Source organism: Cygnus atratus, chromosome 3 (assembly GCF_013377495.2).
Source record: "Cygnus atratus isolate AKBS03 ecotype Queensland, Australia chromosome 3, CAtr_DNAZoo_HiC_assembly, whole genome shotgun sequence".
NCBI classification, from domain to species: domain Eukaryota; kingdom Metazoa; phylum Chordata; class Aves; order Anseriformes; family Anatidae; genus Cygnus; species Cygnus atratus.
Window position 1 is genome coordinate 87002738 of NC_066364.1, and position 22043 is coordinate 87024780.

The 22043-nt window shown below is 36.9% G+C and overlaps 1 protein-coding gene and 1 long non-coding RNA gene across 6 annotated transcripts in view; one reads left to right on the top strand and one right to left on the bottom strand.

Moving 5' to 3' along the window:
- The window catches only part of LOC118257241 (uncharacterized), a 35531-nt gene extending 24894 nt beyond the window's left edge, over positions 1 to 10637 (bottom strand). Inside the window, exons 1-2 of one of the 4 annotated variants that reach the window (XR_004781504.2) lie at positions 10520 to 10637; positions 8066 to 8166 (exon numbers count right to left, since the gene is read on the bottom strand). This is a non-coding gene — a long non-coding RNA (uncharacterized LOC118257241). The other 3 variants (XR_004781501.2, XR_004781497.2, XR_004781498.2) reach the window with 3 other exon arrangements.
- A 30-nt stretch (positions 10638 to 10667) lies between these two features.
- TTC27 (tetratricopeptide repeat domain 27) overlaps positions 10668 to 22043 on the top strand; it is a 109750-nt gene continuing 98374 nt past the window's right edge. For both annotated transcript variants that reach the window (XM_035564946.2, XM_035564954.2), the window contains exons 1-3: positions 10668 to 10865; positions 13202 to 13379; positions 18799 to 18928. In XM_035564946.2, the coding sequence (XP_035420839.1) occupies positions 10778 to 10865; positions 13202 to 13379; positions 18799 to 18928 (396 nt within the window). In that variant the 5' untranslated portion in view covers positions 10668 to 10777. The remainder of the gene's footprint in view (positions 10866 to 13201; positions 13380 to 18798; positions 18929 to 22043) is intronic.

A 22043-nucleotide genomic window follows, 5' to 3' on the forward strand; every position in this document is an offset into this window, starting at 1 on the left:
GGTATTATCCCATTATTGGGATTTGTCGATATGCTTTTATATATCATCATCCAATAAACTGTAAGGTCTATTTATTTAGGCAGTCAGTCTGAACACTATGTTATTAGTCCAAGTTTCTGGCAGGATCTTTTCCTGGAGGTTAAATGGCATCTTTCCAAATTGCACCTTGGCAGGGATTTTGGCTGTGCTTAAACCCATGAGGTTTCCCTCTTTTTGTATTCCTAAGTCATTATGCAACAATAAAATTTTTATGATACCTAATGTCTTTGAATTTTACGGAAATTATTTTCATAGTCTGATGATACTATAGTTTATAATGTCTTTGAAATTTTGCTCCTTCATACTACATTACTTACCAACAAAGCCAAGGCTTTACGTTGTGACAACAGGTACTCTACATGCTGAGTGTGGAACTTTCCTACAATACGACAGTGTGTGTTATGGTATCGGTCCTTACCATAAGTAACAGCAGAGATTACAGTAATTGCTACATTTTTTTAAGCTTGTTTGCAAAGGTTAGAATAATGCCGTAATATCTAAAACCAGTTGAGGAGTCTAAGCTGAGGCAAGAAAGGCTAAAGTTTTGATTTATAGCAGTTATATAGCAAATTCTAGAAATATTTCTAGGTAACAGAGGCGATAAAGAATTATGTTTTTGGTTCTATGGCTCCAAGGCCAGTTGTTTAAATTAACTGCTCTTTCTCTTCCCCCAAGAGCAACTGTGCAAGTCTCAAGCAGTTAAATGATTCTTTGTTTGGAGTTTAAGTCTGAACATTCTTATGAACATTTAAAATTACCTATTTCTGACTGCCATAAAACAGAAATGTACTATATGCTATACTAATAAATATGAAGCTTCCCTGCTATTAGGCCTATGCACTTGAATGCAGAGACAGAACAAGGGGGTTGGAATGCCTGCACACTCAGTCATTAAAGCAAACAGGGGACACATTCAAAACTCAGTTCATTTGTCAACCTGACAGCAGCTGGAAGATTTCTGCATACAAAATATAGGAGCATCTGGCTATCAAGAATATATAAGACCTTACCTATTGATCTCTTTCATCTGCTTAAATGAATTCAAGATGTTAACATGCCTAAAATATGGTGATTAAACATTCCATGCATATAAACCTCAAATCCCAATAAGCAGTAAGGAGATGATGATACAAATACTGCTAAACAAAACCAGCATCAGAGATCCCAAGTAACTGATTGAAAACCCAGAAAGACCAGAAACTTGACTGCCTGGGGATGGGGGGGAATTGTGTACATTTTATGAATTTGTCAAGAAGTACTAGAAGGATAAAATCATTGTAAGAAAAGATAAGGAAGTAGAAAAAGATGGGAAAATTTGTTCATGATTCTATTTGATGTTTAAAAACAAAAAGATCAAGGCAATATTATTTATTATGATAAGTTAGGTATAACTTCTTTAACTAGGACATATGGGTTCTGCAAAACTCTGACTTTGCATACCAAATCTCTACAGCAGATTCATAGAAGTTAGAAACTGAAGGGCTTTACAAATAAGCAAATAAATCAGTAAAGTACTCTTTACGTTTTATTTTTTAGAGTATAAGCACTAAAATAAATAAAAATATATAATTATACAGCTGCATCTGGAACACTGTCCAGTTTTGGTCCTCCTGCTAAGAGATAAAGAAAGATCAACAAACTGGAGAGAGTTCACCTGAACACTAAGGCTGTTAAAGGCACATGTTGGACAAGGAGAGGCTAAGGGCACTATGCTTGTTAAGCCTGCAAAAGCAAAGTAACAGCAGTCTCTTCTGATAACTAAAAAAGCAGTAATGAAAATATGGAACCAGATTCTTCTCTGAGGTTCATAACTAAGGAACAAGAGGCAACATTCACATGATTCACAGATCCCTTCAAACTTATATTTGTCCACAGATATATTTCATCTTACTCAAGAAGTTTTAAAATTCACTACACCACAGAATTTGTTCCAACAATTTCAAGCCACAAAGAAGAGACTATCAGAAGGAGGATGTAGCTTTAAGGAGCTAATTGGAAAAAAAAAAAAAAAAAGCATTTTTCTTACATTAGGAAAGCAATGAAGGTTATCTGACTTTATTGACACATGCTGCTATGGAAAAAAAAAAACATTTCTTCTGATGAGAGAAGTTAAAGTTTATTTTATAGTCTTCACAGGTAAGTAACAGCTTAAGTTAGAAACAATTGGGGAGGGGAAAAACATTATTGTTGATTTCTCATGCACAATAATTTGTGTAAGACTGGAAGTTTGATGTAAGTACATTTTCATCTAAGTAAATTTTCAATAGTTGAGTCATTCTTATAAATTTGTCTTTTGAGATCATCCAGATCAGTTTCCAAGACCATGCAGAGAAACATAAATACATGCTGCTTGTGAAGTTTTCTATAAATCAACCTATATTGCCACACTAAGTAGGCGTCTTATATAAGATACAAGCCTTATCTTACTTTTATTTATTCATTTGTATGAGAACAAGATGAAAATGAAGTCCCCAACACCTACTTCCATTCTTTCATTAGGAATTTAACTACAGCAAGGATGCTATCTTTATCCTATACCTCTCTACCATTTTCAGCATTAACACTGAAATTTTATGGCTTGAAAATGAGATGTAAATAGAAATTGCTATTATTCTATGTCCAGAACAAAGAGTGACATTAAAGGAGAATCTGTTCACACTAGAAGCCAGACTAAATTAAGTCTAGACCTATAGCACACTGTGATGCTATCAGAATCTGGCTCTGTGCCAGTAAGTCTCAATGTCATCTCTGTAATCTACATTGAGCTATTAATAAAATTAACTTATCTGTAGAAAAGAAGGAAGAAGGGATTGTTTTAACAAACAATTGTTAAAAACCATTCGAAGTTTACAGAAAAGTAATAAAGCAATATTTCAGTAGATGAAATACCTAATGCAATTAAGACTGAATGATATATAACTTCAAAATACACCAATAAAAAAGCAGAAGCAATTTCCAATCAAAGCTGTAATTCTACCTAGTCTTTCTAAGGTCATTCAAATGTCATCCCTACAGTGTGACTTATGATTCATTTTGGGGCTCTGCCTGGAAGCAGACTGTAGAATGAGATAATGGGTGAAGAGACAGAGAAGGGAGAAGACAAAAAAAAAAAACAGCTTATCTTTTTGTTGGCGGTGATGGTTTGTTGTTTCTTTTTGTTTTTAAGAAGCATTTGACTAAACATTTTGAATCATTTGTCTGAAATAGTTTGCATAAAACGTATTAAAGTATGACAGAGCGGAACTGCAAGTGGAATACAGACAATTTTGGACAACACACATGCTTATTGTCAGATGACAACCATCTGTGGAGAGATCTTATCTCCATTCTCCTAACTACACCTTCAACAGAGTAGACCAGCAAAGCTCTATACTCATGAAAGTTTATACCTTGTTTCATAGCTACTAAATGTGAATGCAACCATCAACCACCCATCAAGGTGATTCAGGTTCAGGGAAAAACTCAAGAAGAGACAAAATTACAAGGAGAAAGCTTCATCAGGAAGGTGAGGACACTTAGTCGAAGTTCCTACCCTCAGAAGACAACAGAAGTCTGAATGTGTGTAGTGAACATTCGGTACATCCTCTATAGCAACTTATACATATGAGAAAACAACCAGAGCTCCCCTAAGGCTTCTCTTTTTTGACTAAATACCATCCTAACTATCTTTTCTCATAAGCTAGTAGATAAATAAAAGAGCAAAAATTGAGAAAGAAACCAGAGACAAGCAGAGAATTGCTGATTAATGGAAAAAAATAAAGCTAAGAAATTTAAGTGAAATTTTCTGGTTTCCTAACTCTTTAGCCACTGTCAGAATACAAAACAAAGCAGCAACACAAAAAAAAAAAAAAAAAAAAACCACCCCACAACCTGTCCTGAAGGCTCAAGAAATCTTAATTTATCTCTGAGCATTCAAACAGAGACCCTGTGATACCATGTTTATTTACTTTTATAGAGAAAATTTTAGGTAATCACACTTGATTTCTGTAATTAAATGATACATATTAAAATGTAAAGTACAAATGTATAAATGCATTTTCAGTCCTACAAAAAGCTCTTGCTGAAAGAAAGAATTTGTAAATGGATTCTACGAAGGATTATCTGACAATGAGGAAAAAAAAAAAACTAAGCAGTTTTACAAAGTTTAACTGCACTAGAGGTTGAAATGGGAGCATCACACATAGGAACAATGAATTGGCCATCAGCCTCTGACTTACTGACAGCTGCAGAGGAAAACTTGCATCAAATAACCTGAGCTTCAATTTCCTGGATAAGAAAAGGCAAGGCATGGGTTCATAAAGTTGAAAAAAGAAATCTGGACAAGAAGATCTGAAAATTATTATCAGGACACAAATAGCAGCAGAGACCCAAAAGCTATTCCCTGAAAGTTCTAAGAAAGGATGTTTTATTCAGGAGAGCACTATAACTATGCCTCCTTGGCCTCATCTCTTCTAATCTTGTGCAGGCTTTTCAATTTTAGAAGCAAATCCTGTAGGACTTTTGCCAGAAAAAAGAGTCATGTGCTCTTAGCTTGAGTGTGCTGACAAGAATTTGGTGGTAATACTAAAATATACCTGAAAAGTCCTTGTGAAAAATGCAATGAGTGACAATTCCAATGATTTAGAGGAAGGACAGATCACCTACTGTGTCACTGAAGTTATAGAAGATAATACGGGAGGGGTGGGATGGATCTCGATTTCTGGAAAAAGAATATTTTGGTCTGTCACCTCCCACTCCACAAACAGCATAGATTTGAAAATCTGCCCTGAAAACATAATGTCTCATCTACAGCCAGAGAGACTAGAAGAACATGTGGTTAGTGAAGCATTTACTCTCTGGGTACCGTTCCTGGTTTACTCACTCTAGAACTGATCAATGGTGGGGGAGAAGCCCAGGATATGTTCTGTTTCATCCCAGGCAGGCAGTTTTGAGTTGGGTGAAACTTAATATAGAGAATTCATAGAATCACAGAATGGGTTGGGTTGAAAGGGACCTTATAGATCATCTAATTCCAAGCCCCTGCCATGGGCACGGACACTCCCCGCTAGCCCAGGTTGCCCAAAGCCCCATCCACTAGAACTTAAGAAGTCCAATCATCTTGTGCTGCATTTCTTACCAAAGAAGACTTTAGTATTGATTTAAGGTATCAGGGCATGAAACCAGATGAAAATTGGGACAATCCTGCACTATGAGTTAAACTATCATGAGAGACTTTATTCATGGCATTTGTTCATCATCTTATTTGAGAAAGGCTTTTCTTTCAGTGGCTGCTCATTTGCTTGTTTTAGAAGACTGAAAGCTTTTATTTGAAAGGTTTAGGCATTATGTATGTAAAGAAAAGTTGTACACAAACTGCAAATCTGAAACTGGTGCACATGCTGTCCTCCCGTGCATTGACACAGGAGGGACTTCAGTTATATCCAAGCACCTAGAGACACTACATAGGATTTTATATTCCTTTTCCATTTCAGTAATAATTACTTGCTTCTAATATAGAAGTAAATGACCTACTGCACCTGAAAAACAGCGTTTGTCTTATGGAAGAGGGCAATCTCAATGCTACGTATTTCTAAAAACAAAAACTTCAGCAGGAGGAAAAAACAAAAATGTGTAAACTGAAATTGCTAACAGGGAGAGAGAGACAGCAATTCTTTCCCAGCAGGGATGTCAATATGCAATGAGAATGAGTCATTATGATGCAGTTCTGTGATTCAGACAATTCAAAGCCACTCTGGGATGTCAGGCCACTAACATATTTTTGCACTGTGTGAATCCATGCAAAGGCAAAAAGTATTCTCCCAGCTCTTAATAGACTCCCACATCTCTAACGACTTTCTGGTAAGCTTTTTTTTTTTTCCCAAAAAAATTTGTTATGTCAACTGTAAATCTAATTTAGGCAGCTTTTGACCCTTAGTAAAATGACCATATTTGTTTCAGGTCACTCTTTATTAGTAAAGGTAGAGGTACTACTTAAACGACAAAACCCCAGGCAATTCTGGCAAAAATCATAAAACCAAGATGCAAGACTTGATAAGGACCAAAAAAAAAAGGAAAAAAACCACCCCCTATACCCCCTGTTATGAATGAAAAAATGATTAAAGTGATTAAAGTCAAAAAGCTGAACAAGAGACTGTCTTCCTCCAAAATGCAACATAATTCTAAAGCAACTGTTCTCTCAAGTGAACAGGTTGAAGACAGTAAGGACAGTATGAATACTTTCCCTACTTTCATGTTCATAATATGGTCGCAGTGACATGTACTTTATTTTGAAGCAGAGTACAAATTAATATGTAGACATGGACAATTCATTTCTATTTCCTAATCTACTCTTATTAACAATTGCTACAAGCAACCTTTGAACAGAATGGATGTAGAAGAAATCTACAGATTTCAGGTTTGCACCAAGATTTTAAAAGTGATTTCTCAACACATGCTCTTCTAGCCCACTCTTTCATCATAAACCTACTAGCACGTTCCCTAACTACAACGGTAGAAAGAACTTTCCACAATAACAAAGGTAAGGCATAAGCTTGCTGAGAAAAGTTGGAAAACCTACAGGAACTTATTTTCATCTTAATAGCCACAGGAAAACTGGAAGGGTATTGGAATATAGTAGATATCCATTCGCTTTGCTACAGGATCTGAGAGGTTACATGTGAGTTATACATGCCAATTGAAGCCAAATCTTGATTTTATTGATACCAAGAATTTTGGTAACAGCTCAGTGCAGAATTTTACCTGTGAAAAGTAGGAGACTTTGAATGACACCAGCAGATTTACTGATATTTGTGAAGTCTTATTTATCAACAACAGTGCAGAAGGAATGAAAAATGTCTTGAGTGCATCACAGGTGCAGAAGGAATGAAAAATGTCTTGAGTGCATCACAGGTGCTGGTACTATACAGAAAATTTGTGAGATTTGAAAATTCTGTGATCCTTTGGTCACTGTTGGGGACTGTAAAGGAATGGCTCAGTTTCCTCCAACTCCTTGGAAGCCTGTTCAGAAAACATCTGAGCTGTCAGAATTTCTCCTTCAGGCAGCCAGGAGAAGAGCTTAGCAGAAGCAGTCATGAAGGACAGGGAAATGAGTCATCCTACTTCCCTGTTGATGATCACATCAATCCTTCGCTATGTCACATTATAAACATATAGTAAATATTGACGGTCACATTGAGTCAGATTTTCAAAGGGAATGGATACCTTGTTTTTGTTCCCTGCAGGAGAGAGGGCAAACTAATCTTCACAGAGGCTGGTAATTTCAAAGATTTAGGGAGAAAGTAATTGGGGAGAATATGAAAATTCATTTTAGTGTAGATTTTACATTCCTAGAGGCCAGCCAGACCTACAGGTGTTTTAACTATGAATACTCTGTCCACTTCCCTCCACTACAATATAGTCATTTATTTTGCTAAAACCTCCTTTGCAACTTCTAACATTTGCAGTCAGCTTTCCCTGCCTCAGGGAAACAGTTTGCCTGTAATATTCAGGAATTTACTCTGAAGAATACAGTTTGAACATTTAACTGATGTCTTTTGGGGGCCACTAAGCTTACCAAAAGTCTGAAGTGTGTTTCTGATGCTGTAACCTCAAATATGATGATCCACAAAGAATAACCGGTTACTAGGATGTAGCTTAACTGAACTAACTGAGCCAAAGAAAAGCTGATAGAATTCCCCAATACAAGCTTTGCAGATCCTCTTCTCTCACCAGATACATCAAACATTCTCTTAACAATCACAGAAGTTTGGTTACACAATCTTGCAAGTTTTCATCCTTCTATATCAACAAGTGTGTTTTCTCCTTGGTAATGGCAACTCCCTCCTCATCCCCCAAAAAAGCAAATCAACTGTTGTTCAAAAATGGCATAAAACACAATTACATGTTTCTTCACCAATACCAGAGACCTGGCACATGATATTGAGGATGAATTCAAAATTCACATAACACCAGTTTTTATAATCAGTAGCTCTTTGTTTAAAAATATCACAATAAATGTCTATGCTGATAATAACAATTTTAAACTCACCAAAACTTTTTTTTACAGGTGGTCTTGTTGAGAGATCGTGTAGCGTTTTGCAGTCCACAGTTAAGTTCATCTGTTTCAAAATGCCTTAGAGAAAAAAAAACCTGCAACAGAAGATAAATACTGTATCAACACAGCAGCACAGATACCTCGCAAGGTGACTTTAAATATGGTAGTTGAGATTCGACAGAGAGCACAACACTTCATACAGACAGTTCTCCTACCCTCTTGGAAAAAAGTTAAAGACAAAAGTTGTTCTCTGAAAACACTTGTATCAGAAGGTTTGATTATCTACTTCTTGCTTGGAAATTATAAGGAGCAATATACCAAAATCTTGAATCTGCAGTTCACAGTATTGCAAAAGGCTTGCCTCCCTTTAGAGCCAACTGACCGAAGTGACATTTAAATGCAAACAAAACCTGTTGACTATTCTTTGAGAGAAGAATATATATACGTACTTCAAATCCGTCATGGAAACAAGGTCAAGCAGCATACTTCAGTAAGTCTGTGGCAAATGTTAAACAATTAACAGTGTATTTCACATGAATGGTAACTATCCATCCACTGTCAGTCAGGAGTGCACTAATTCCTGCTGGTGGTATTCCTGCCTATGTACCTGCTATAATTTCTGGATGTCTCCAGAAACTGAATTGTGTGGGAGAAAAACAAACAACAAAACACACCTCAGGAACTGGCAGAGATGAGAAAAACAGCAAGATATACATCATTTTTATCAAATAATTGTATTTATCAACTATTTATTCCCAGAAAAAAAAAAAATTACTTTACCAGCTTTCCCTGAAAACTATGCAAAATGTATTTTTCACTTGTTTACTATTTTTTTCATTGTATTTTGACAGACATTCTGAATTCCCTGCCAGAAAAAGGGGTGGATGTGGAATAGGAGTGCTATTCAACATTTTAATTAGACCTCACTTAAGAATTCATCCACTCAGTTTTGGAAAATCTATGTATGTTTAACGCAGATCTATTATGTGGAAGGGAAAGAAATGTGTAATAGTACAAGTTACATTTAAACACAAAGAACCTAATTCCTATTAATTTTTTTATACAGATCACAACAAAATTTACAGAAAAAACTACCCACCAAATCGGCAAGGTTAGCAGGAGTTAATTTATTTCCTAAACTGACCCTTGAAAACATTTAAGTCAATTCTAGAACAAAGCTGTGATATGACACACCACAGAAAACTGAACATATGACAATACCTCATTTTGACTAATGGGTTCTGTTGTGTCAGTAAAACCTCATGTGTTATATATAGGTCGGCTGTCAAATGGAAATCAGTGTGCTTAGAATATTATTATGTTGCTACATAGACAAAGAGAAAGCAAGTAACATCATTCTGATTTCCAAAGATTTTAGTTTTTAATGGTGAATTTCATAAAATGAACTTCATGAATGTCTTGAACACACTATATGGAAAACAATTTATTTGCTGTGCTTTAGGAAGTTCTGTAAGCTGCTGCTTCCAGGACAAATATTCATCTTTGGTTCATGGCCCTAGAACTTACAGCGAGTGAATGGCCATCTATGTCTCTATTAACTATATAAATTTATATCACCTTTTCTTGTCAAAAATGATATAGAGTGGATTGTTTCAAGTCAGAAAATAAGTTGAAAAAGCAACACATTTTTATTTAACTGTGTTTTGCTTTTACAAGCCTGATTAAATTTGAAATTAAAGTCCGCATATTAAAGCCCAACCAAGCAATAACCTATCACAGGCACTTGAATTAAAAAAGCTGCAGTAAGTCTTCCTCAACTTTTAACTAATAAGTTAGATATGAAAGTAGGATGGAAAGATGTTTGTAAGACATCAAATTAAGCTCGGCAAGTACTCTATTTCATTATACTATGAGCTGCACTGAGTAGCAAAATGAATTTCAACCTTTGCAGTGAAGACATCCTCAGAAGTCATCTTCCTGCACCAAGGATTTACTCCCAGCTGTATTAGCTCTCTGACTCGCTCACACCAAGTTTTGTTAACAACTCTGATTGAACATTTCCATCATTTCACTCCATTTTGAATGCCCACGAAGGTACAGCCTCTCTCCTCCTCCTCCTCCTCCTCTGTGTGCAAAGAGCGAGCTCAGAGGTGATGGCCAGAATTACATTCCCTCAGGATCTGGACAGGTGCTGAAGTAACTACAGGTCCAGGCAGGACAGGAGGCAATACAGTACCACACACCCTTCCCAGCCGCCCAAATTTAAGGCTCCGAGCCCACTTTAGGCAGGCATACCTGGGCAAACCCTGCCTGCCCACGCGTTGTGTCCAGTGCTCTCTCACAGCTTCCTGACCCCCGACACACCCGTTTTTCTCGCAGCTGACAAACAACCCGGGGCTCACACGCCCTAAGTCCCAACCCCACACAAACACAGCCCGGGGGAACAGAGCTCAGGATGAGAACCGAACTCAGGCAGGAGCCCCTCACCCTAACAACGAGCGGCACGAAGCCGCCAGTAACGGCCGCCACCCGTAACGGCCACGGCTGCACCCCTTCCGCTGCCGCTACTGCTGCTACTGCTGCTACTGCTAGTACCGCTACTGCTGTCCCTGGAGCCCCTGCCGCGCCTGCGCCGCACCGCCTCCTCCCGGCGTGCTCGACGGGGCCGTGATGGCGGCTCCCTGCTGCCGCCGCCCGCACATGGGCTGAGAGGGGGGCACGGGCTGAGAGGAGGGTGGCGGGACCATGCTGGCCCTCGAGCGCGCCCTGCTGAGGGGCTTCCTCAGTGCCGCTGAGTCCTTGGAGTGGAAGCAGGGCGACGTCTCGGCGGCAGGTGAGCGGGGAGCGGAGCGGAGGTGAGGGAGACGCGGTGCCCGCCTTGCTGTGGGGGTCCTGGACGCGGCTCCCGGGGGTCCCCTAGGGCGGGCACCGGGCTGGGCTGTGGGGGCAGCGCCGCTCCCGGGGGCACCCTGCTCCTGGGGGTACCGCCGCTCCTCAGGCTTCGCCCCGGGGCTGTCTCTGGCTTCCTCACGACCGGAGCGAGCGAGTCAGCTGCCTGCCCGCGTGTGGCAGCGGCGAGAAGCTCCCTGCTGTAGCAAAGCGAAAAAGATGTGGAGAGAAAGACTTCTTTATCTGTAGCCCAGGCATATGCTGAATTTTGGAAAAGAGCTGATTTACTCAGCTCTAGTTCCTTATGTTAATTCTTATTTAGCACTAATCCTTGTACTGTCTAAGGATGTTAGGTGGTGACACTACATCTGGCAGGTCTTCCATAGCTTCTCACTGAATGGTGTACATTTGTGTTTTTATTTTACTTTTTTTTTTAAATAGTGTGCTGTGATGAGACGTGGAGAGTGGTATTGAAGAAAACTATCTTGCCGTAGAGGCAGAAAATGGTGGGGGTTGTGATGATTTTTAATCATCGCTTCAGTGGGCCCTGAAACTAAAAGTTAAAGACTGTGACCTTGAATTTGTATGGTGTCTTATAAAAAATAAATAAATAGAGAACCAAGAACAGATTTTATGTGCTTACAGTTATGTTGCACTGTTACTAGAAAGAAAAACCTCAGTATTCTTCATTAGTGTCCTCAGGGCCAAGGGTTATTCTACAAAATACAGTGCCACCTGTCTGGATGCCTGTAACAAAATATAAATAAGTTGTCGCTTTGTGAAAGAAATTCTCCCCCAGAGCACTGATGGGAGAAAGTTTCATGTTATTTATGTTCTCTGTGAGGATGTGATGTCAGCAAGGCCCCAGAACCATTCCTAATCTTTCGCATATGCCCTTGCAGGTACAGCTTAAAATGTTTTTCAGTCATTTACCACAAAAAAAAAAAAAAATTACTTATATCAGGTGGCTGGTCATTGTTGCAAAGAACAAAAGTAAATTGGGGTCAGCAGCCTGGTCCGTAGAGATTAGGAATGAATGTATGTCCATCACCATTCCTACCAAATCATCCATCGCTGCTATTGAAGTTGATTTCTGTGCTCAGTCTTCAGTTGTGTCCGAGATTGAGAGTACTTGGTTTTGCTGGGGGTTGATGTTTGGTTAGCTTCTGTGTGCAGCTGTAGCTGGTGTGGATGTATACCTGTGCTAGCATTAAATAGGCTAGCTTAGGCCCTAATATTAGGGTAGCTATGGTAACACTAAGTGCACAGGAGCTGCAGTCCACAGCTGGAATCACAGATTAATATTATGGCATGTATCCTATGCAGACCTCTGCATTTCCTCACCTGCATTACCAGCATCTGCATTAGCTAGTTGAGAACTAGTTAGTATGTCTACACGAGCTGCAGCGTAGACAGGTACCAATTTCTCTAAGAATAAGAAGGTGTTAACGTGATGAAACTGTTCTAGCAGACAGCTGCTGGATTGGTTGCAATGTAGCATGCTTGATGAAAGAGGGGAAGATACCTTCTGCGAACAAAGCCTGGGTCAAGAATACTTCATGAGTTTGAAGCTTCTTAGGAATTAAACGTATAGTACTTCGTGAATTCTGTTTGCCTTGAAAGGATTAAGCAGAGAAACATTCATGGATTCATATCCACCTCAGTAGTTAATTTGAAGAATGACTATGTGAAGACTTCTCATTGAGGTAGTAAACTTACAGAAGATAGTACTTTTCTGAAGATAAAATCATATTGTCCATTCTTTTGAATATTGTAAGCATTTAAAGGAAGGACTGTGTATTTCATGGTTATACATGGCTACTCATGGAACTCTCTAAGTATTGAACCATTGTTATTTGTTGCAGTTTCCCTGAAAGAATCCTTAAGCCTTTGAAATTGTCTCGCCCACAGGATTTTACCATCACATACTAATACAAAAGGTTTTGGAGGAAGAAAACCCTCCTATGATAATTGTCAGTTTATGTATTTGAAAGGCTATCCATATATTTCCCTTGAAATTCCTGTGCAATGTTTATGCTTTACATTCATCTGGCAGTTTGTATTTCATTGTAACGTTAATACAAGTTCTGTAAAATTCATTTTGGATTAAGGTGACCCCCGCTACTGCTGTTCTTCAGTTTCAGTGCAACTGTAGTTTTCTGGCAACTTAAATGATGATTCCTTACTTGAAAGGGGAGAGGTATATGTTTTGGTTGGAACATCTCTTGTAAGATGAAGTTCTTTCAAATTTAACACTGACTTTTTTTTTTTTATTTCCAGAAAGTGGATCACTGTTGCAGTTGATTTTTGATGGGAAATATGAGGCAATATTTTCAAATTCAGCTATCCGAAATGTTTTCAGTGCATCTTCTGTGGCAGAGGAGAACATTGAAAGTTACTTGGAGAAACAGATCCTGACATACCTGGACTGTTCCGCAGAGGTTGATAACGTGGAAAGGTGGAAATGATTATTTATTTTATGGAAGATTAATAGAGGCAATGTTTGATTTTTACAAAAGGCATTATTTGTTTTGTATTATGTGTCATAGGGCTTCCAAAGTTCTTGATCTGAGAGAAAAATAGAAAACTGATTTCTCGAGTTGTTCCTCCCACTTTCCTGGGGGCATCTGTTCATTATCATTGTTTCTTTCACTGGATAGTGTTCTGATATGAAGGGTTGTTGAAAACACTGGCTTTATTTATGGTGACTACCTCTGAAGCTGCTGGTATAAAGAAACAAAGAAATGTAAATCCACATTGCCATGCATCTTGAAACAGTTTGTTAACAGTTTTCTCTGAAACATTGTGCTACATTAATGTGAATAGTACCATGTAAAGTTACTGTAAAAGTTACGTCCATGTTTCTGAGTCTGGTTCATAGTAAGGTTGTTTTAATATAAACTGAGTAAGTTATTCATGGCTGGTATTTATGAATTAGTTATCTTCTTCATAAGACTCACTAAGATGGATTTTAGCCTGTTCATTTTGGAAAATTATAAACACTGAAGTCAGACTCATTAACAGCAAGAATTAGCATATGCAGTACAGTTAGAGTGAATCTATCACATTATGGATAGTAGAAGCAGAAAATTACATGCATATAATTTAAAGATGAGTGTAGGAACAGGTTTTAGCAAAAGGTAGGAGAACATAAAGGCATAAAGGAAATAAGAGGAAGGTAACGTATTGCCAAGAAGCATGGCTGAATACAAATGTGTGTGTTTTAGTATGAGGCATGAAAATGAGTTTTTGCTAAAATGCCAGAGAGAAACAAGTAGTTGGCACCTCTAAAATACTGAGACTTGTTAGCAACACTGATCGTGGCCTGTCAAAACATTATAAGTGTGATATATAGTGTGATATCTCATGCGCTCCTGTTTTCTGATCTGGAGTGTATAGAGATTGTTTCTGTGCATTTTGTCTCTAGGTATTTTTCCCTGTTTTTTTTTTCTTTCTTTGTTGTGCTGTTGCTGTGAAATCATCCTACCTGGAGTTTAGATGGTGACATAGTCTAGAGAAAGTTTTCAATATTGTTAACTTCTGTCTTGGAATATTTTATTCTGAATTATGCATCAATTAAAGAAAGATCTGTTGGGGTTTGAAACATCCTGAAAACTGTTAGCCCAATCCTAATCTTAATTGTTGATTGAAATTTTGTTCCTGTTCACAAATGAAATAGCCATTATGAACTGTTTGACTGCTTGAAGAAAATCATATTCTATATCATGCATTCAGTAAGACTTTATACATACATATCCTGTCACTGTGATGTTTTCTTTTCCTACTCCTCCTGTGAGTTTTTATTGGCCTATATTCCATTTACAGAAATTTGTTGCTTTCCTATTGCAGACAGCAAAACAATTTGTTCCTCAGGTGCTTGTGTTCCAGTACCTTGGTCTTACAGGTTTCCTTTCCGCTCTTCAAGTGTAGGCATTGTTAGAAGCCCCCTTGCCTAAAGATATGGAGGCAGAACTACAATATTTAACCTTTCAGAAGTAGACAATTTTCTGCCCAAAGTTATGTGCTGTGTTTTTGTTCAGAATTAAAAGGCGTACTTTTCAAAATGTGTCAGTGTATCCAAGGTAAAATCCATTACATAGTTATTTTATCAACCTGCAGGCCCTGTACTACTTTTCCTAATTCTTTGGAAAGAATTAATGCAACTTGTGCACATGACCTTTAAATGCCGACGGTGAAAATACATGAGTTGGTGTTTTATTTATTTTTTCCTGTTGTGGGAAAAAATTCCTTATTTCCTTTACAGGAAAAATCCCTATTTTTTATAGGAAAAATCCCTATTTTCCCTATAAAGGAAGTACAGCCACTTCTAAGTTCTAGCTCAGAAAAATCAGTAAGACACTGGCTTTCCTTTGAGTTTTAGTAGACTTCTTACTATTGGGGTCTTACTTCAAATACATGCTTTTTTGCTGAACTGAGAACTGTAATTCTAGAAATTAAAAAACTCTGTGAGTTGAATTCAGTCAGGATCAGAAAGTTGGATAATGCTAACCTTATTCTTTTAACACAATATAAACACAGTACAAAGTATGGTTTTATAACAGTGTTAAAAGAACTCTTAGGGAATTCCTTTTGTGAAGCTAAAAGGGAGCAGCCTGAGGGCAAAACAGCTCAGACTTTGTAGCTAGATTATAATTTCTTTGGACATAGCCTGTCAACTTTTCTACTTCCAAATCCATGGTTCTGTAAGGAAAATATTTAACAGTATTTTAAAACTTGCTGCAACTTTTTCTGCCACTTTAACTGCTTCCGTCCTTCCTTGCCAGATGTATTTTGGTATGGCACTTTTAACCTTCATGGATTAAAAGTGAATTCTCCCAAGTATATTTTGCAATAAACCTACAAAATAGAAGTGGTTTTTTTTTTGTTTGTTTTTATTCCTGTTACAGCTATTCAATTCAAAGGCTGTCAGTTACCTTCTACAGGAAACATAGCTTCATACTTGTATTTTAAGTCAGCAGAATTGTGGAGGAAGAAGTTATAGTGTATAAATGCTAACCAAGTGGAAGGGAAGCATCTCTTTGGTGTTGTCATGACTTCTATTTGAAGGACATGTATTTTTGCCCAAGGTAGTTTCCTTCTAGAGACCAGGAAGAAATAGTGTGCAGGACACAACAAAAATAATAGTTCAGGAGAGTTTCAAAAGAGCTTGAAAGTCTCTTATAATGTTTGATCCTTAAACCTAAAGGAACAAGGAAATGATCATGAACACTTGTTTTAATTGTCCATGTATTTACTGCTACTACCTTATTCAAGATAGTAATGAATATCAAACTTTCCAAAACAAGTCCTTGCAATAAAGCTTGGTTTGATTTCCCAACATGTATTTCTGATACTTCAGGACACTTAAACAGTTTGTTAACTAGTGTGCTATGCATGTTAAAAAATAAAAGTGAAGAAATTCTTGCTGTTTCTGCAACTTGCTTTGATGTATTTAAATTGAAAAAAATAACTGTTAAGCATCTCTAATTTTGTTTTGACTTCTCTTCTGTAATTTGTCTTCACATTAAAAAAACAAAACAAAACACAATCTGTAACCTAATTGTATCTAAAGCATAGTCTTGCTATTGGTATTTTCTCACTCATTTATTTGAAAAATGTAGTGTTATATGCAAATCCATTATTTTTTTCAAATATCAATGCTGTATCATTTCTGAGTTTGAGAAAATATAAGTAAAGCAATATGAATATTACAGTGGAATGTATATAAGCATCTGGTTTTACATCATGGATCACAATCCTACTTGAGTTGGTGTAAAGTGTTTAAAAAAACACATGGAGAAAGTATGAGCGAGATGAATGGCTCTATGTCTAAGGAAATTAGAAGAAAGTAATGAGACTATATAGGTCACCATAATAAGTGGAACACTGGCAGCAGTGCCTCTCCTGCTTTTCAGGCAGCACAGAAGAGTAGTTTTAAGGCAGCACTTGGGAGGTAAGCACTTGCAGTTCTGCATTCTAAGTGTGAAGGACAGTCAGAGACAGAATGGAAAAAAAAATCCTGGAAAAAATTAAGTGATAGGTGAGGGACGCTAGCCTTATTTGCAGGGATTAGAGCTTAGAAGCAGCATTCTGATACAGAATGAGTGTTAAGGGGACTGGAAGTTGGTCACTAGTCTGAAAATGAAGACAGCAACAACAAAAAACAACTGATGATGACAAATACAAATCAGCCAGTGGAAAGAGAATCGCAGCCAAAGTAATGGAATTGCATATAATTTGCAGAGCCCTTCTGCATGGTTACAAAAGCATCTAGACATCAAGCAACTTTGCCTGCCATAGAAATATTTCAATAAAGTTCTTAAAAAATACATATTTTGGTTGTAGGATTAATAAAAATAGAGTAAATGATAAAATAATGCAAATGAGTCTTTGAAAGACTGTAAGCTGTTGAACTGCAATGTTGCAATTGATTATTCTGTATGTTATCTTTCCTTTTAGAAGCTTTGAAGCGTATAACAGAATAAATAGTGCATGTGTGATTGTTTTGTGCCTAATGTTAATAATTTAGTGTGCAGTAATTGTCACTGCTTTGTTTTTGAGTTGATTGGAAGTTTAGCGGTAACCTGAGATACACATTCAAATACTATTTGGAGGTAGATAGTTACCAGCTGAATAATGACAACTATAAAATCTAATTGTTTGACAAGAACTCTTTATACCAGTCCTTGCTCGCTAACACTCCTGAAGGCTCTGGGGTTTCTTTTTTTTTTTTTTTTTTTTTGGATTCATGCACTCCACACCATTGTTCTACATCTTCTGTCACATTCTTGCCCACCAGCTGCTTCTGTGTGGCTTTTTCTATTTGACTTTGTTTTTTGGAGTTGTATAATGCTTTATCCCTTTGTTTCCATTTGGAGGACTCTTGCAGCTTTAAGTCCATGTTTCACAGCAAAAGGATGACAAATTTTTTTCCACTGAGCTCCTTAAAATGCCAGTTCTTATATTAGACTAGTACAGTTAGAACATTACTGTAGGTAGGAGGCATGTTATATATGTGGTATGTAACAAGGCCCGTGTTGGCATATGACTGATTATAACCCAGTAAGGTTACAAATCCCAAAAGAATCCTAAAACAAACCAAAAAATTGTGTAAGTTTCCTAAAAATCTACACCTGTTAAATCAGCCATTAAATTCTTAGGGATTTTGCCCTGCTTTCTGCAGGCCACATAGGTTATTACTGTAGGTGCATAAAGAAATAGTATCATAAGGGTATTAGATGAGTAAAATCTTGTAAATAAGAAAATTTTATACACAGTTCCAGGAAGGCAACAAAGTCTTGTAATTCCATCTTTAAATAAAATACTATGTTTGCAATGAAAAAGCATGATTGAATGAGATAGCATTTGCTGCCGAATTATCCAAACTAGCTCTGAGGTGATACTTCTAAACTTTATGACGCTTGTTTAATTGTTTTGTTCTCACAGGGAGTGAAATTAAGGAGCTGTGTAAAAGCAACAATAAATATGCTGCTTTGGAATGTATGCTAATGCAGCAACTTTTCTTTGAAAATGTTGAAGTTTAGATATAAGAAAATACAACTGTCTGGTTGGCAAACAGCGATAATCTTCATCCTATGCTAATCTCCCTCTCGTATCTAATAGGCACAGCCTTAAATTTTAAAACACATGATTTAACTTTGTTTCCAAAATGTTTGTCATTTGTTACAACCATCATATTTCCAAACCTTTCAGTTTCCCATGAGCATTTTTGAATTTTATACTAATTATATTTTCCTACTGAGAGGGGGGGATTTTTAAGGCTGAATGTTTTGAACTGGTGTGAAAATTAATCAGATCTTGTAGTCCTAATTAAAAAAATGATCTATTGCTAATTGTTTTTCTTATCTGTATTGCAGGCAGAGGCTGATGTTTCTACTTGGTGTGGGCAGTTTGCAGCTCTTCGTTCAAAGCAATTGGACTGGGCCTCCCATTCAGTTACAGCTGCAGGACTTTTTGCCATCTGCATTGTTGCAGAAATTCTGTGAGGTATGCTTGAGCTGTAATAAGCTGTCCTTTTACAGTCGCCACTTCTATTCGTGAATAACCCACTTATCCAGAGAATACATGTCTATGAGGTCCAGGGTTAGAATTAATTTCCTTGAGCGTTGATCATGCAGGCTGCTGTTGCAAGCATCATCAACTGTGTAAGTTTTTAAAGCACTATTCTAGAAGTAGCTAATGTTTGTCTACTTCAACTTAATAGATTTCTTGCTGGAAATGTTGTTTTTGGATATGGAAGATATTTATTGTGCAGCAGCATCTGCTTGAAGGACGTTTGATGTCGATAAGCTATTTGTTTTGGAATGTGTTCTTAGTTGGATCAGAGAAAAATACTTGTAAATGGCTTAGAAATTTTCCTTGGAGCAAGGTAGAAGATGGATAACTTGCATATAGCAGACTATCTGGTAGGCACTAAGAGGACAGTAGATCTGTATGCTAGTATCCTGCTAGGCTCATGGATGATGCCAAGTGAATCGTGGAATTAGCAGTTCACATGAGCAGTGTAAATGCTGTTAATTGTGGAATGAGGGGAAGTTTGACAAGTAGATAAAAAGCTCTACATAAAACCTTTGTGTCTGTTACATTACTGTGGTCTGTTTTTGCAGGAATAACATAACTCATGAAGTCCTGCCATAGTTTCCTTTGAAAGGCTGCATTTCTGAATTACTTAGTTCAGATACAGTGTCTGTCCCTTTTTTTTTAACGTAGATGGTTATCATTATGGTATATTGTAGAGATTGCATGGTGTGTATATCTATAGGCTTATTTTTTTTGCTTGGTTTTTGAGAACGGAAATTAAAATCTGGTCTTCTAATGGCTAAATAAGAAGGAACAGTGGAAAGCAAGTATACTAAACCTGTGCCGGTAAGAAATGAGCAGAAATATTAAAGCATACTATTTCTTAGGAAAAGAAAGTGTTCAATTTTCAACTGAAAAGAAATATAAACTAATTTCTTCCATTCTCCTTATCTGTTTATGATCTTTAATATTATAATTTTATGTTTATAATATAAGCTAATGTGCTCAATATTATAATGTGCTTATTTGTGAGTTCTGTTTACTGAAGAATTTTAAATGTCTGTTAGTGTATTCACGCAGGCTGCAGCCCAAGATGGTAGTCATAGCATTGCTGTCAGACTATAAGGAGTTCAGACCTATAAAATACAATGTTCATTACTTCTGTCAACCATTCCATTTATTGTCTATATTAATGGATGAATGAGATGCTAATTATCTGTTGAATAAGGGAATGTATGTCTCCTGTTTAGTTTGTCTTATGGCTGTGAATGCAATGCATTGACAGATGTTTGCATATGCAGAGGTGGTATTCCAGAATCTAAATCAGCAGGAGATGATAAAGGAAAACAGACATGAGCATTGTTAATTTCTAATGAGTACTGCATCAGACTGTGTTAGCTGGAAGGTTTAACTAGTTTTGCATTCAGGCAAAAGAAGTTTAGTTTTATGTATACTACTGCTATCTATAGCATCTGAAAAGTTTTTTCCAAGAACACTAAACAGTTGTGCTAAAATATATATCCAGTTTTCTTTTGTTAAACATCTTAATTCAAAAGGTTTCATATGCTTTGAATTATTTTTATGTATATACTTTTATTTTCAAGGATTCTTAGTATATAAACACTTCATAAAAACAAACATCTCAATAAACTGACATTTTTGTGCTTCTTTTAATCCAGCTTTTCTTTCTCGCATGCGCAGATACTCAAAAAAAAAAAAGTGGGTTAAAAATACGGCTCTCATTTTCTCCATTTCTAATGTAATCTTTCATATTCTGTCATCAATACTGGTATAAATTCTTTTTTAATAAGCTTTCCATTTTTCAGACTAAAATGATCTTTTTCCCATGTCAAGGTTAAAAATAAATAAATAATGTTGTCATCTTTCTCTTAGCCTGCTCTAAGTAATCTCACTAACCTTCATCCTTCCAATGTCTCATTTATTTCAGGAATATTTGCAAAACTTATTCTTATTTTAAGAACACTTTATTGGATTAGTCTTAACTTTATGCCTTTCAGGCTATATAAGTGCTGCTACTTCTGTCCCTTGAAAGTTTCTCCTCCAGGTCAGTGACATAGTTTCATTTCTGCCCTCGGATAACTGCTGAATGCATCATTAATTTTACTTTCTTATGAGTGCGTTAAGACTGCATAAGAATATAATTAATTTCAGTGAAGAGCAAATCATAAAATAGCCTGATTTAGATGAGTTGCTAGTTGGTGCCTCTTGGATGTCTTCCATGAAAAATATTCATGAGTATGTGTACTTAATTTCCCATCCCCCAAATTGATTCCAGCCTTACTTCTTCATAAGTTATGGTTAAATTCATGTGCTCCATTAGGGTTCCATTTTATGTCCTGAAGAACTGTTCTGTGCTTTCGTTTTAAGAGTCCACGCAGACAAACAGTTCAGTAATTTCTAAACAGAAAAGCAGCTAGTGTTTTAGTTCTTAGGTGACTGAGTTTTCTAAAATTCCTTCAGGACTTTATCATTCCATTTAAATAGTCTCACTGAGGTTTTTTTATGGTAAGTGACTTATGTTAAAGCAAGATTAAAAACAAACAAAAAAGCCTGTATTTAAATTAAATGGATTATCAGTTCTGTCTTCAAACTTGCTGGGATTAGGCTAAAACATTTTTATGATTTTACAGTAAGTGAGATAGGCTCCTTGTGTCTTGAAGTACTGTCGCTGTCTCTGTGCAGGTAAGGGAATGGAAGGTGCAGAGCTGTTTAGGTTGCAGTGTGTTTATCCTGCCTTAAGTTTCAGAGTTACAGAGTATTGTTTGTCATCTGATTTCATATTCACGAGTAGGATATATTTGTAACAGCTAGAAACTCCATCTGGAAGGAGATCCTAATATGCTAATAGATAATACTTGTAAATAACTGGTAGGAGTCCTCCAAATACGTTTATCAACAGCTCCTGCTGGCCTTTTTGTAACTTCCAGCTTGGTTCCAAATAATGAGTTTTGAAATGCATTTGAGTAACTTTCTCCTTATGTTTGTATTAGCGCTTCTTTTATGCGTGATATGATCCTTTTGTTGGAAGACTGAACTATCACCAGGCTTCTGTTGATACCAA